This window comes from Phalaenopsis equestris, unplaced genomic scaffold, assembly GCF_001263595.1.
Source record: "Phalaenopsis equestris unplaced genomic scaffold, ASM126359v1 Scaffold000565, whole genome shotgun sequence".
NCBI lineage: Eukaryota > Viridiplantae > Streptophyta > Magnoliopsida > Asparagales > Orchidaceae > Phalaenopsis > Phalaenopsis equestris.
The window spans coordinates 185,707-202,414 of record NW_018165005.1 but is presented as its reverse complement, the minus strand read 5'-3'; the positions used below and the strand labels follow the sequence as shown (position 1 = coordinate 202,414).

Sequence of the window (16,708 nt, the reverse complement as noted above, 5' to 3'; positions counted from 1 at the left end):
AAAAACTGAAATGAAAAAAAAAAAACTAACATACCACAGATCCCCCACCAATGAAGGAGTATGATCCAATATGGCAAAATTGATGAACAACAACAGCCCCAGCAGTATGACTGCAATCCTACATTGAAATAGATATTTCGCTTCAATTAGCAATAACCATTGGACAGGCCAAACATCACAGAATCTTAAATGTTGAAGGAGGAACTACCTCAATTACAACATGGCCTGCTAACAAAGTATTGTTTGCAAAAATATTGTTATTACCTACTTTGCAATCATGCGCAATATGACAAGAACCCATAATAAGATTGCCGTCCCCTATAACCTGAACAAACATTTTAAGGAATAATATTAGCAAGCAGATGAGGTTCTGCTTAGATTTCCATACATAAATACCGTAGTGTCCCTTGATTTAGAAGATCGATGAATTGATGTAAACTCTCTGATGTCATTGTTATCACCAACAACTAGAAAGCATTCATCCCCAACCTAAAACACCAGGCAACAAAGAGCAATGAATGCTAGAAAGTGGAAAATGATGAAAACGAAATTTGAGTTGCTTTAGTCATATTAACGAGAATTTCTATACAAATTCTGGTACACAAAACCTTGTAACACAGTAAAATATAATGATAGTATATACCAATGCCATATTTACTAAACAGGCCATACATTATGGGTTTCCTATGGAAGAACGGTGCAAATATACATGCTTTTCAAAAAAATTTGGATCAGAAGTTAAAGAAGGCTGATATCACATTGAAGCAAACAAAAACTTGGAAATGAATGCACTGAAATGAAGTTCAAGCTAAGCAAACCTTCAAATCTTTATTAAAAATAATATCTTACAGAAAGGTGCTCACTGATGAAAATATCAGTTTATACTTTTGGAAACATAAATCGTATGCAGTTGTATGGCAAAATTGATGATCAGAAAAAGTTCATTTAACTATGATTCACTTCAGTTATACAATTTCATAGTTTTCAAATTTCTGCTTTAATACAATGAAAACATGCTTAATGATCTCGTAAGAGGATGGATCGTAACATGATCTCTAGTTCAGTTTTCTGGGTCCAACATTTGGTTCTCTATCTTAGTTTTAAATTGGTTGGGCTCAATTCACTAGTTTAGCTATCGATTACAAAAGGTATGCTGCAATTATATTCCTGTAGATTTTCGGGAAGGCACAAGTTCTCTGTGGATGGGCATTTAGACCTTTAGTTGTTCATTGGCTAGAAATTTGATGCTATGGGTGGCAGCATATTGTTGAAACATGTAAATGGTTGCAGAAACATGCCTCATCCACATGAATCCTTCACGGGGCTGATTCGTTGTTACAGCCTGTGCCTGTAGCTAGATTTGTTCCTTTCGTTGGTAAGAAATGGGCCTTTAGAGATCTAAAAATAGCTAGCATGATTTAGAATTTGGCATTGATAGTAAATTAGAAGAGCATTGTTACTTTAGGTAGGGTTTTCTTGATTATAAATAGAACATAGGTGAGTAGAAGGATGGCTTTTCCAAAATAATTTCTTCAATACTTTATATTCTTGGAGCTTGAATGTTGGGTGTGTGAATCCTTCTTGTATGGTGTAATTGGAAATTTATCTATTCTTATCAATGTGAGGCCAAAATTTCTAATTTTGACGATTTCTTTCCTCATTTTTTTCTTCAACAATTTGTGCCCTTGGTGAAAGTTTGTGTCATCCTATTTGGTCAAAGGTTTTTGCAATATTTTAATATTTTGATTGAGTATAGTTGTTGATAGACGCATGATTTTTTATGATGTTAAATATCTATGATGAATTACTGCTAGATGATCATTAATCATTTTTTGCATGACATAAGAAAAAAATGATATTTTATTTTAATTGGCGGTCATTGAACTGTGATTTTTGATTTCGTGTGCATAATTTCTATGCATTATATCATTTGGTCACAAAGGGAACCATTAAATATAAGAAGTCCTGCTTCACTCCTACTACCTGCTCCCATGTCCTACTGGAAAAAATAAGAAGTTGTTAAACCACTTAGAAAGCAATCTAGGTTTTGCAAATCCTGAGAAATTACTGATTTGTATTATAAGAAATTGAAAAATTAATGCTCCCAATGATGAAGCATATGGCATAAATCTAAGACCTAGGCCTACTATCGTAACAAGATTCCAATATAGATAGAATTCTGATCAAGCTACCCAATTAGGTGTTTTCTAAATTCATTATTATAATTTCATTTTTTATTAATTAGGTAAGAATTTCCTTTTATTAAGTTTATCTTATTTAATTTGATTATGGAATGTTGACGACTAAAATTTATAAAGGAATAACCAAGATAGTAATCAAGTAAAATGGTCCACGTGATACCCCTGGGAGAGAGTGGTTTGAGAATGTCCGAGAATAAATCTCGAGTCATTTCCCAACAAGCTTCAAGTAATCAATCAAGCACCTCAAATAAAATTTGACCAAAACCTAAGTCAGCCCTATCCAAATTAAACAGTCGTATGTCATCACAGCTAAAATCAAGCTAGTCGCAAGTCAACTCAGCGCAACTAAAAGATAGTCAAAGTGCATGGAACAAAAACCAAAAGGCGGACCATAAAAGGTAAAATTTTACCCTAAGTTGGGATTGACAAAATTTGTAAGTCACCGCAAACGGTTCACCACAAAATGTTAATGATTTGCCTTATACTAGAGTTAACCTAAATAACAATAGGAAAATAAAATATAATTAATGCAAAGTAAATTAGGTGGTTACAACTCACACTGAAAGGGAAATGCAACAACCGAAACAAACAAACACAGCTAGTGTATCCCAATGGTGGAGGTCGGTGAGATAGGCTGTTGATGCGTAGCTTGGGGTGTTGGAAGGTAGTGGATTCAACATGCGAGTAATGACGGAGAGTGGTAATGGCGGCTAGAATGGTTGTGACAGTGAGGGAGACGAATTTTGGAAGGTGACGACAAGTGGAAAGGGGTGGGGCACAGGTTCTACAGGTGGAAGCGTGTTGGAAGTGGAGGCAAGGTTGCACGGAAGGCTAGAAAAGACAGAGACCACCTCCTCCCGAACCCTAATACAACATATATATAGGAAATGAATTAAAAAAATGAAAAATAATATAAAAGAAAACACAAGAATAAAAAATGAGACTATTTAAGTCGGTCACCCACAATAGCGAATCCCGCGGTACTATAGAAGCTATAGTACGACAGAATTTTTTTTTCTTTTTTTACGGGAAGCTCCAGCGTCATTGCATCCTGAGTGATTTAGGCCCCGTTTGGGGTGGCATTCGGGCAGCGGCACGGTGTAAAGCCACGACATTCAACCATTTGAGGCGGCATTCTACGCGCGGCGCAAGGCATTTTGCCTAAAACGTGGGCCGCGGGCTAGACCTTGCGGCCCATGTTTCTTATGTAAATTTTTACCGCGTTGCCCTAATTAGTTTCGCAATTCAGAGCTCGTAGCATTCTCTCTTCAGCCCTAAACGCGGCCCGAACTATCTGATCTCTCGCTTCCTCCTCTTCTTCGCGCTTTGGCTTCGGTTAGGGTTTTGCTGCACATCCCCTTACAGTCCCGGTTCCTCTCATCTACGTTCCCCAGTGGTAAGCAATGATTTTATTTCAGTTTTTTTAAACAAGAATTTGAAGAACCATGCCACACTAAGATTTGTTTCGTAACTCTGCATTCTTCGTGGATTATATGGTATTGTATCATAGTTTTACAATATGCATCAATCTAGTTTCTTGAGTAGCTGTTAGTTTGATGTCGTTTTTATGGAAGATTACATGCATACCACTCAATGAAAGATTACATGCATTTCACTCAATTCTTATGCAGTTACATACCTACCACCTAAACTTCACTATTTAATGTTAAAATGGTTTTTTTTTAGTGAAAAGAAAGATTTGGGTGGTGTTCATGTAAAAAGTAATGTTTACATGTCGATTATGTAAATAAAAAGGAATTCGGTGGTATGCATGTGAATGCTTATTATTTGACATACTGTCCATCCATGATTCGTTATCAACTTTTATAAACGTAGATAAGATAATGTTCAAGCCAGTATAAATTCATGTCATAACGCAGCACAATGGTACCAACAGATAGAGAAAGCTCCATGTAGGTTATCCATCAAAAATACCAAAATTTCCAAGTTAATGTGAAAGTATTTTGTGTTATGTGTCTATATATGAAAGTTTAGGTATGAGATATGTAAAATACATAAGAGTTTTGAGATATGCAAATAAATGACCAAAAATTCCATTTGGCAGTAATCATTGTTGTCTTTTCTCCTGCATTGTCTGGATCTTCAATATTTACCATGTAAAATACATAAGAGTTTTGTGATATGCATATAAATGACCCAAAATTCCATTTGGCAGTAGTCATTGTTGTCTTTTCTGCTGCATTGTCTGGATCTTCAAAATTTACCATGTAAAATACATAAGAGTTTTGTAATATGCATATAAATGACCCAAAATTCCATTTGGCAGTAGTCATTGTTGTCTTTTCTCATGCATTGTCTGGATCTTCAATATTTACCTTCTTTGATGATTAACCATCGGAAGATAATAGAGCATCATAACAAGTTGTTCCGGACGACTATTTTAGCTAGTTAATCACAATCATGATAGCGTTGTAAGGTAATGCCTCTGTTATTTTTCGAAATAATATGTTTTCTTAGTTTTACAAGTTGAGAAAGATTGATTAACAAGATTTGGAGAGGTCGGAAGCTCCTGTTATTTGCTAATAATTTACTTTTTTATATTAAACATAAGTGCTTTCATGCGTGGGCTTTTGAGTTTTTATACTCTTCTTTTATATTCATGAGAAAAATATAAAAAAAGCTTTTTACCAATGTGATTTAATTTCTGCATTAGTGAATGTTTTGTGCTTGTGTGGAGGCTCAAGCTTGAGCGGTGGGTTCTGTGGTTGTATGATGGCTTTGGTTTGGGGAATTGGTCATGGTTGTGTGGTGGTGGTACTTGTGGGTTGGGATTCTGTGGTTGTGTGGCGACTCAAGTTTGTGTTGTTGGTTCTGTGGTTGTGTGGTAGCTGTGGATTAGGGTGGTGGTTATGGGTTGGGGTGCTAGCTGTGGTTGTGTGCTGGCTCTAGCTTATGCTGCGGGTTCTGTGTTTGTGTGGTGGTTGTGGGTTGAGGTGGTGGATGTGGCTTATAGGTTGAACTTTATGGTGGTTGTAGTGGGTGAGCTACTCTCTTCTATATGCATAATATGTTAACTACTTTTTGGTATGTTAAATGAGCTCAAAAGTTGGAATGGTTGTTGTGGCTTGGGATTGTGTTTGTGTTGTTGGTGGTTTTGGAATGGTTGTTTTGGTTGTTGGTTGTGGAGGTAACAGTGGGTCGTGGTTCTGTGTGGTTGTGTGGTGGTTGTGGGTTTGGGTAGTGGCAGTGAGTTTGGGTGATGGATGTGAGCTGAGTCTAAGGATGTGGGTTGAGGTTTTGTGGGTGTGGCTTTGGGGTAGTGTCTGTGTCTCTGGTGGTTGTGTGAATTCAAAGTATATTTCCTATAATTTGAATTGTGGGTTGTGGGCTGTGGTGGTTGTGCGTTGGGGGTGCTGTTGTGGTTGTGGGTTATCTAGTGAATATGGTTGGTTGGGTCCAGATTGTGCTGTGTGTGTACCTTGGGTTATGTGGTTGTGTGCTGGTTGTGGATTGGGGTGGTTGACTGTTCGCAATGTGCATATATTGTTGCATTATTAATTATGTAACTTCATTTTTTTTAATCAGAGTAATACAATGGCTACGACCAAATAGGCTGGTCCACCTGCAATGGGGGACAGAAACCAAAATAATATTTTGTAATATTTTCCTCAAGGAGATCGATCTGAAAAATAAACCTACTACCTATTTCAACAAAGAATGGTGACATAATATTATAAAAAAAATCAAGGAAAGTATAGACAGAGAGTACGACAGGATGCAATTAAAGGACAAGTGAGATCAGCTCAAAAAGGATTGGAAAATATGGAAGGAATTGAAACGATGATCAATGAGTTTGGGGTGGGATTCGGTGAAACGAACCATTGATGCTCCCGAGGAGTGGTAGGTAGAAAGAATTGCAGCAAGCATTTTTTACATGTCCCCTAATTTGGTCATTTTCATTTTGTTTTTAAATTGAAGTGTATGTTATGATTTTTTAGGTGGTGCCTACTGCAAAGAAAATTAAAATTTGTGGACATGATCCTGAGTTGGAGAAGAAGTTGCATCGAATATTTGGGGGTGTCGTTGCTACGGGCAACTATGCACGTGCCCCCTGTGAGAAAGGATTTGGTAGCACTCCTGAGAGCTTGGAAGCCGACAGGTCAGATGATTCAACCGAAGTCCCCAGCCCGGACCTCCATGAAGTTAAGTCCACCTCCCGTTTTAAGCGTCCGCAGGTGGAGAATAAAAAAAAATTTGGGGCTGCTTTCCTTAGAAGCAAGATATCACAGCTGGTGGCTTCTTCTAGCGCTACACCCCACCCATCTCAAGCAAAATTCTATCCACCAGGTCCTGCAAATTCTAAATGCAACTAAAAATTTTTCTGAGGATGAACCACTGTATTTATTGCGATAGAGTTGCTTGAAGATCCGACCCGTAGAGATTTTTTCGTCAAAATGCACAATTATCGTATGCAGCATAGCTACGATGTTTTTATGATCGCATCAACATTTGAGAGACTTTTTTATTTACAATCACTTGGGACATTTATATTTGTTTATTGTTTTTCATTTTTCTTTGTATATTTCAACTGCTTGGGACATGGCTTATTCAGTGATGTTTATATATTTATTGTGTTGTTCTTAATCTTATAGGATTTTTAGCTAATTCATTGATATTTGTGTGAGCTAGTATGAAACTGATTTACATTGAAACAACCAAAGAAAGGTGCAAATGGAGAATTGCAGTTGTTGTATGCTTGATCTATAAATATTACAACTCGAACAAAAATCGCTCACATTGCATGACATCCTCATACGTTGAGGATAAATGAGTTGGAGAGTTACATGTGGGTAACCCAACGAGAATTAGCAATCTATTCTGCATGAGACAGACAGTATTCAACGATTTGTTGGAGAAACTACACGGAAACAAGGGACTTCATGGCTCTTCAAGGACGACTTCGCGAGAGGTGTTTGTGATAACCGTCTACATATTATTCCAGAATGAATCAATGTGAGAAGCAATTCAGCGATTTCAACACTCCTTCGAAACAATTTACAGATATTTCTCACTAGGGTGAAGGCACTTGTGAGTTTTTCTTCACAAGCATAAAACCCACTGATCCTACATTCAAACGGACTCCTACAGAGATTTCACACGATGCACGGTACATGTCGTTCTTTAATGTAACGTCTCAAATTCATTATATCCAATTTTGAAAGAAGCGTTGTGTTATTACAAAATCAACAATATGTTGATGCACATGTTCCAGATAATGAAAAATTGCATTTATCGATCATTGTAGGAGCCCGACGCAGAATGTCATGGGCGTTTAGGATTTCAACATGTGTTTCACTTTTGTTATGATCGGTTGGGAAGTCAACGAACATAACAGTAGAATTTTTAAAGTTGCAACGCGGAATGTCACTTAAAACATCCCACATCCTTCTGCAGGTATGCTTGAGACTCTGTTAATCTCGTAATTGACTTTTATCTCAATATTAATTATGTAATTCATATTAGGTAAATGCTACTTGGTTAATGTTGGATATCCATTGCAGCGAGGGTATCTCAAGCTCTATTCTGATAAGAGTTCACATACCAAAACTTTGAGCGAGCAAGCAATGTAGCACGAAGTAGAAAAGAAATATTCAATAAAAGACATTCCTACTTTTGGTGTTTGAAAAAAAAAATAGGTTATACTCCGCGATATGTCATCCAAACTGTTTCCCAAATAGAAGTAGATTATGATTGTCACAATGGATCTCCAAAATTACATTCGACAGCATCCTTCCCGCAAAGACATCAACTTTCGTAGGGCAGATGAGGATCAAGAGCAAGTTATCTGCTAAGGCATTTGAGTATCGTCTTAGCATTCTTTGTCACAGCTTAAGAATAATGCTTCCACCACCTGTACTAAAGATGGGGAATATGCTTGCGAGATGACATAATTAAGGGAACAAATTAATGATGCAATAATAGGAGGGTGATTGGAGTATTTCTTCTTTATTTAATATTAGTTGTACTTTCTTTCTTTTATTCAAAATCATTTGTATTTTACATTTTATATTGTTTGAAATTTTTATGGTGTTTTTTTTTTCGTTGTGTATTTTTTCAATTGCATTTCACTTGTTTTTCTTTTGGTGTGTTTGAGAGGTCAATGATGAGACGTTTGAACTTAAGGATTCTATTAGATAGTCTGTTAGTCGTTGTTGGTTGGTGTTACATGTGAAATTCTAATGAAGACAACCAAGTTCCTCTCTTCGTTTTTGGCAAAATGGTTTTTTAGGATCTTCAATATGGTCTTTTTTGGTGATATGCATATGTGACAAACATGAACCTGGTTTTAGGTGGGTTAAAGGCAACCAAGAATTTTTTTTACAAAATATATTGTCTTCTTGTAGTGTAGATTCGTTGGTTGGTATATTGAGTTCTTTGAGACCACACGCTTGCAAAAAACTTTAATTAAGTACTTCTTTTAGCAATTTCAACTTCTGTTATGGCTAATGAATTGTTTTTTGTAACATACAGAAAAGATGAGCTCCACGATTTCAAGGACCTCCTGACGATTGCTCTGCACTGTGGACTTCAGACATCCCTACTTATGTCACGTCATACGCATAGCTATAAGAGACAGTCCTACAGGTGCTCACGGAGAATCACGAATAAGTGTGACTTATTCAGATGGGCAGATAGTTCGGTAGATTCCACTGCCGAGAGTGACCTGGAAAATTAATATTATCATATTATTAACTATAATTTTAATAGATTTTTTTTTATTTTTTAGCAATCTTGATACTCACTGTTAAATAATGTGTTTAACTAGATTTTTATACTGTTCTGAAGTAGATTTTCAATTTTGAAGTATCAAATATATGGCTATGACAGTTCTATTCCAAACAGCATTAATACACGGGCAGGATGGTCATTTGTCCAGAAATAACTGTCGCGCAGCTGTTTTCAAACCACAGAAAACAAATAATCAGCCAGCTTATCCGTAGCAGCTTCCCCGCAACAGTTTCCTAAGGCAGCTACTGCGCAGCAGCTTATTAATAAGTTGAAGCTGCCCCAAACAGATCGTTAACTGGTCAATTACTCATTAATGCTTCGAGCAGCCACACAATCTCAGGTGGCTGCCTAGGACCTACTCAACCCTCGGAATGAAGACAAATACTCTGCCCCATGTGGCAAATTAACTACTCAGCCTCGCGATCTCATTTACTTGTCACCGATAACTCAAAATAAATAAATTAACGGCATGCCGCAAATGCTTTCCTACAAGCTATTGAGTGTTCCACTTGGCCCTATGAAACTTGCCACTTGAATTGAGAAGTCAACCACTTGACCATGTGAAATAACTCAATGGACTAATTAACAACCACTATAAATGATTTGCACAACAAAAATATTAATTTAGTCTCTAAATTTTTTTTAATATGGGTTAAAATAGGCCTTGAACACTTTAAGGGGAATAATTTTAACCATTACTAAAATAGTATGGGGGCTAATTTAATAATTTTGTAGACTATCAGACTAAAATGACTATGTAAATAATCAGAGGATCATTTTAGGACTTTACACTTACATTAATACTAAGTCTATATATAGGATTTCTTGAAGATACTATTAAGAAACCTCAACGAAAGTAAAAAAGTTGTTTTTCACTTTAGCATTTTTTATCACTTTCTATTATAGATTCATTAAGACGTTTAGCACCACTAAGCTCATCTGGCTAATGTATTAAAAACATTAGTTTCAAAAGCCACCCCAAACACAGTTTTTTATTCTATTAAGGAATAAGAACGTCCAACCTAAACTCTTAAACTTACTCATTTCTCATTATTTTTTAAAATATCAAGTGATAATTTAGGTGTTTGATTTTGTAATTTGATGGCATTCTAAACCAACAAAGTAATACAACATACTAAGCAAAAAACTAACATATACAAGATAGAAATATACAAAATATAATCATCAATTTATATTATTCCAAACACATGAAGAAGAAGTGTTTGTAACCACTAGTTTGTAACATTCTAATATGTCCTTGAAGCAAATACAATAAAAGTAATAAATTTTATCCATGCAAAAAGAGTTGTATATCATCAAGGGTATTGTAAGACACTAGAAGAGCGTTAATAACAAAATTGCTGACACCTTGAGTCACCAGCGTTGTTCATTGGTCGTTATTTTTCAAGAAGTATCTCAACTTGATTGATTAAAATTAATAGCTTTCATGTCTTGATTTTAATTCCACGTTTTATTCATCTAATGAGGCAATAGCTAGCACTTTATATAGATTCTGAGTTAGTGATGGAATTATGCTTAAGGTTTCTTTATTATGCATTAATCATAATTTGTATGTGACTTCTCATATGAGATTTACTCGTTGTTAGACTGTCTAAGCACCTTACATGAGATATGACTATCACATTACTTTCATAGGATCTACAGTGGCCTTCCATAAACCATGATCCTGGTCTAAATGTCACATTTATCAATAAAGGCTACTAAGCAAAATTTTGAACTTCAAATTTTCTCACCAATTACAAATACACCATGGATTAATTTAAGCATGAATTTCATTTAAGTTCCAAGCTTTTTTGAGGCACTAAGAAACTTTTTGAATTTCATTTTAGGCAACAAACAAAGTGGAATAAATTATTATTGGTTAAATTATAACACTAATTCTAGAGCACACAAAAACTTGGATAATTAGAAGAATAAGCCTCCAATAGAAGATTTTTGGATCACACGTGAGGAGAAAATGAGGTAGCACTAGATATGCTTGAGGAGTACACAAGACCCACATGTAAGACTCAGGACCATGTTCATTGCAAAGTTCCAATTCAAAGTAAATTCAAATGAAGCTAACCAAACAAATGTACTGTTTTTATTCCTATGCTGATCTTTTTATTAGTTACATATTAACTTTATTTTTATTAGTTTATGTTCATTTATTTTTTATTTATTACATATTAACTGTCATTTCATTAATCATATGTTAATTTTTTTAGTCTTGTGAAGCCAAAGCACCAAAGGAAGACCAAGAACCGCACGCCTAAGAGCAGGCTTGGGCGCTGCTTCTAAAGGGAGCGCCATTGCGCCCATGTTTAGGAGCTCGACAAAGAAGAGGGCGCAAATGCGCCCCCCTAGAACTCAAAAGCGCCAAACTTTACTAACGCAATCTCTTCTAACCCGAGAGACGGACGCTTTTGCACCCAGTCCAGACGCTTTTGCGCTCGATGCAGTTACCCTGATTTTTTGGTTTTAAGAACAAAATTTCTAGTGACATAATGTGTGTTGGGTATAAGACTTCTTAGGATGTTCTTCAACAAGGTCATGGCGAATCAGATAAGAGTTGGAGAGGAGAATTTCTAGGATCTTGGCATGTGTTGTTCGTGTTGGATCGGAGAACGAATATTGTGGAGCGTCTCATAAGTTTTTTAGTGTGAGTGTGGAGAACAAACTTATCTGAGTCATTTGTAAAACTATCTAATTTTCATAGTGAATTTGTGGTGGTGTGGCTTTGTAGTTTTTTCCCATTCTCGGGTTTTTCTACGTAAAATTCTCATATGCTTTTCTGATTGTTTTGATTTTGCTTTTGTGCTTAAATTTATTGTTTCAGTTTTCTCGAATCCTATGATCCTATTTCGCGGTAGAACTAGAAGAAGATTCTTTCGAAGTATCAGTTTTCTCGAATCCGATCCTATTTCGCGGTAGAACTAGAAGAAGATTCTTTCGAAGTAGTTTATCCCAACATACTGGTATCAGAGCAGGGTTCGATTTGAGTGAGAATAATGACCAAAGAAACAAGGTTCAAGGCGGAGAAATTTAATGGGCCAAATATCGCTTTCTCGAAGATGCGAGTGAAGGATTTGTTCTATCAAAACAAACTATACTCATGTCAAAGGAGAAATGGGAAGTGTTGGATCGAATGGTACTAGGTTTGATCAGATTATCACTTTCCTCATATGTTGCATTTAATATTTCGAATGAGAAAAACTATGGTGGATTATTGCGGCACTGGCCAAGATATATGAAAAATATTTTGTTTCTAATAAGGTTTTTTTTTTGAGAAATTATTCAACATGAAGATAGTAGAAGATAGTACAGTGACGAAGCATCTCAATAACTTCAACATTATTGCGAGTCAGTTGTGTTTTGTGGGGATAATGAAGTTTGATGACGATATCAAAGCACTGGTGATACTATCTTCATCGCCAGACAATTATGATGGTTTAGTAACGGTGGTGAGCAACTCTTTAGGATCTTCAAAATTAAACTTTGATGACATCGTGATTTTGATGTTGAATGAAGAAGTTCGCAGAAAAGCAACGAATGATGAATCTTCAGTTCTGCTTTGAATCTTGATAACAGAGGAAGGAATCTGAGCAGGAATACAAGCAGAGGTAGATCGAACTCCAAGAAAGGAAAGCCTAAGTCAAGCAGAGAAGAATGGTGAAATTGCAGTAAGAAGAGGCATTTCAAAAAGGACTCTAAAGCTCCAAGAAAAGCTGGTGGTAGATGACAGAATAGTAATTTCTCTACTACTATCTCCATTGGTGAAATCCAAAATGACTCCTTGGCGTTATTCCTAGTCAGAACTGAATCCTGGATAGTGAATTAAGGTGCCTTTTTCATGCTTGCCCCAACAAAAAGGTAATTAAAAACTACTCTAAGAGTGATCTAAGGAAGGTTTATTTGGGAGATAACAAGGCCTGCAGTATAGTAGGAAAGGGTGATGTTGATATCAAGTTGTTGAATGGAACAGTCTGGAATCTTACTGAAATCAGACATGTTCCAAGTTTGAAGAGAAGTTTTTTATCTGTGAGTCAGGTGACAAAGTCAGGATTTGTGACAACTTTCACAGGTGATTCGTGGAAGGTAACTAGGGAGCATTAGTGATAGCTGGAGCAACATTGAAAGCACCATTTATTTGATCAATGAAATAGCTTATTTCATTGATATTGTTGGAATCAGAGTGGAAGCAGGTTTGTGGCACAGCAAGTTTGGTCATATAAGTGAGAAAGGTATGAAGTCCCTACTTTCTAAAAAAAACCTCAAAGTTTGAAATCAGTTGATCTAAATTTCTGTAAAAATTGTATATATGGCAAGCAGAAGAAAGTTTATTTCTTGAAGAGTAGATCAGTGGTGAACTCAAAGAAACTAGAGTGGAGTCCTACTCTAATTCAGGTCATTGGAGGCCCTCGCTATTTTGTCACATTCATTGATGATCGCACGAGAAAAGTATAATTTTATTTCTTAAAGCAAAAAAATCAGATGTATTTGAATTCTTTAAGAAATGGAAGCTATGGTAGAAAATAAATCGGACTTGAAGCTGAAGTGTCTCATATAAGATAATGGAGGTGAGTGTCGCGATCATAAATTCGGAAATTTTTGTGCTATAGACGTGGTATTCACTATCCCAAGAACACCACAACCAAACAGTATGGTTGAACGCATGACCAGAATAATCACGGAGAATGCTAAAAACATGATGTTACATGCAGGCTTGCCGAAATAGTTTTAGGCTAAAGCAGTTAACACTGCAGTTTATCTGATTAATCGTAGTCTACCAGTACCTTTGGAGGAGGGCATACCTGAAGAAACCTGGAGTGACAAAAAGGTATTTATCTCATTTAAGAGTATTTGTGTGATCTGCATATGTGCATGTTGATGCAAGTTCTAGAAACAAGCTTAACTCAAAATCTGTCAAGTGCACCTTCAATGGATATGGCTCAGATGAGTTTGGGTATAAGTTTTGAGATTATCATAATGAAAAATTCATCAAGAGCAGAGATGTCACTTTCAACGAGATGTAAATGCACAAGGACAAAGTCAGAGCTAATAACAGTCCGTCAGCTGCTTCTGAAGAACCCAGATATGTGGAGATAAATGATGCTGGTGATCAGGAGGATGGAAAAAGAAGAATTGATGAACCAAAAAGAGCACTAGAAGTTCCTCAAACATCTGCTACAGAAGTCAGATGATCAAGCAGAGTGAGACAACCAATACAAAAGTATTCTCCTTCTTAACATTATTTGTTACTAACTGATAGTGGTGGACCACAGTACTTTGAGAAGGCCACTCAAGTTGAAGATTCAAGGGAGTGGGAGCTCATCGTGGATAAAAAAAATGCAATCTTTGGAGTCAAACCAAACTTGGGATTTGACGGTACTACCAAATGACAAAAGAGCACTGCACAACAAGTGGATTTATATGCTGAAAGAGGAGTCAGATGGTAGCAAGCGGTACAAGATAAGATTTGTTGTGAAAGATTTCCAGCAAAGAGAATGAGTGGATCATACAGAGATCTTCTCCCCAATTGTGAAGATGATTGTGAGGGTTGTGCTGAGTCGGGTAGTAAAAGAAGATCTACATTTGAAGCAGATAGATGTAAAAACAGCTTTCTTACATGAAGATCTGGAGGAGAAACTGTACATGGTGCAATCACAAGGTTACAATGTTCCAGGCAAAGAAGGTTTGTTCTGCATATTGAGGAAGTCTCTATGACTTGAAAAGGCCCCGAGACAGTAGTGCATGAGATTTCACAGATTCATGTTAGACAATGGGTACTTGAAGTGCTAGAGAAACCACTGTTGTTTAATCAAACAATTCAGTAACTGTTATGGTTTGCTTCTTTTGTAGGTGGATGACATGATTTTCAGGGGCAAATATGGAGAAAATCAGGGACTTGAAGAATCAGCTATCAAGTGAGTTCGAGATGAAGAATTTAGGTCCAGCCAAGAAGATCCTCGAGATGATAATTAACAGGGGCATGAGTGCAAGAACACTGAAGTTGTCTCAGGCACAGTTTGTTGGAAAGATCCTACATGTGATCAACATGAGTGAGGCGAAACCATTTAGCACCCCCTTAGGTAGTCACTTCAAACTATTTAAGGAGCTATCGCCTAACTTTGAAGAAAAGCAAGCACAAACGAAGAGAACTCCATATTCTACAATAGTTAGAAGCTAGATGTATGTGATGATTTGTGTCAAGCCAGATATTGCATATGTAGTGGGAGTGATCAGTAGGTACATAAGCAATTCACGCAAACATTATTGGGAGCTGGTAAAGTGGATTCTCAGGTATAACATTCAACAGGACACTTTGTTATGGAAGTGCAGTGATCAGTCTACAGGGATTCGTAGATTCAGATCTAGCAGGACATGTGAAAAGTACGATAAATACAATGAGATATATCTTCACATTGGGGAGCACAACGGTGAATAGAGTTTCCAGGTTGCATCAGATCATTGTGCATTCTACTGCGGAGGTCAAATGTGTTGTTATTATCGATGCTAGCAAGAAGATGATTTAGCTACAGAGTTTCATGGCAGAACTTGGTAAGGAGCAGAGAATTGGAAAGATTTACAATGACAGTATGAGTGTGAATCACCTTGCTAAGAATGTTTTTTTTTATGTTAGCACAAAGCACATTCTACTGAGATATCATTTTATTCGCTCTCTTTTTAAACGTGGGTAGTGTTTCCTAGAGAAAATACACAGCTCAGAATCATGTGGGTATGTTAAAGAAGTTGGTGACTATTGTGAAACTTAAGCTGTGTTTGGCTTTAGTTGGATTTCATGAAGTTTGAGATCGGAGGTGAATCACACCAAGGAACGTGACCACATTACAAAACTATGAAGACAATTAAGAAGGAGGTGTCGGTAAAGAGGTTTGGTGTTGGGTGCTCTTGTCTCCAAGTGGGAGATTGTTAGTCTTGTGGAGCCAAAGCATCAAGGAAAAACCAAGAACCTAGAGCCTAAGCATCGGGCTTGGGCGCTGCTTATGAAGGGGGCGCCTTTGGGCCCATGTTTAGGCGCTAGACAGAGGAGGGTGCCTTTGCGCCCCCTTGAGCACCCAGGCACCAAACTATGCTAGCGCAATCTCTTCTTACCCGAGAGAGAAGCGCTTTTGCACCCGATGCAGTTACCACAATTTTTTTATTTTAAGACCAAAATTTCGCGCAGTGTAATGTGTGTTAGGTGCAAGACTTCATGGGGTGTTCTTCAACAAGTTCCTAATGAAGTAGAGAAGAGTTAGGAGGATTTTGAGGATATCGGCGTGTTGTTCGCATCAGATCAGAGAAGAACGATTGTGCAGCATCCTGTAAATTTCTTCGTGTGAATGTAGAGAAGAAACTTGTGTGAATCCTTAGTAATACTTTCTGATTTTAATAATGAATTTGTGGTGGTGTCGCTCTGTGGTTTTTTCTCATTCTCGGGTTTTTTCATGTAAAATTCTTGTGTGCTTTTCTGGTTGTTTTGATTTTGCCTCTGTGCTTAAATTTATTATTCCGATTCTCTTGAATCTTGTGATTCTATGCTGCGGTGAAAATAAAAGGAGATTCTTTCGATGTAGTTTAACCCAACAAATCTTTTTAAGATCATAAGACTTGATTTGAATTAAAATGTAACCTTATATATATAAAAAAGTAAAATTAAAAAAAAATAACCTTCAATATTCTTATGAATTGAAATCAAAGGAAATTTAATTATTACTCTTAATCATCTTAACTCTCTCCCTCTCCCCCACCCC

The 16,708-nt window shown here is 36.7% G+C and overlaps 1 protein-coding gene across 4 annotated transcripts in view; it reads right to left on the bottom strand.

The window, feature by feature from the left end:
* LOC110029342 (probable acyl-[acyl-carrier-protein]--UDP-N-acetylglucosamine O-acyltransferase, mitochondrial) overlaps nt 1-16,708 on the bottom strand; it is an 83,314-nt gene that overhangs the window by 24,091 nt on the left and 42,515 nt on the right. For all 4 annotated transcript variants that reach the window (XM_020731592.1, XM_020731591.1, XM_020731594.1 and 1 more), the window contains 3 exons: nt 397-489; nt 209-325; nt 35-118 (listed from right to left, as the gene is read on the bottom strand). In XM_020731592.1, the coding sequence (XP_020587251.1) occupies nt 35-118; nt 209-325; nt 397-489 (294 nt within the window). The remainder of the gene's footprint in view (nt 1-34; nt 119-208; nt 326-396; nt 490-16,708) is intronic.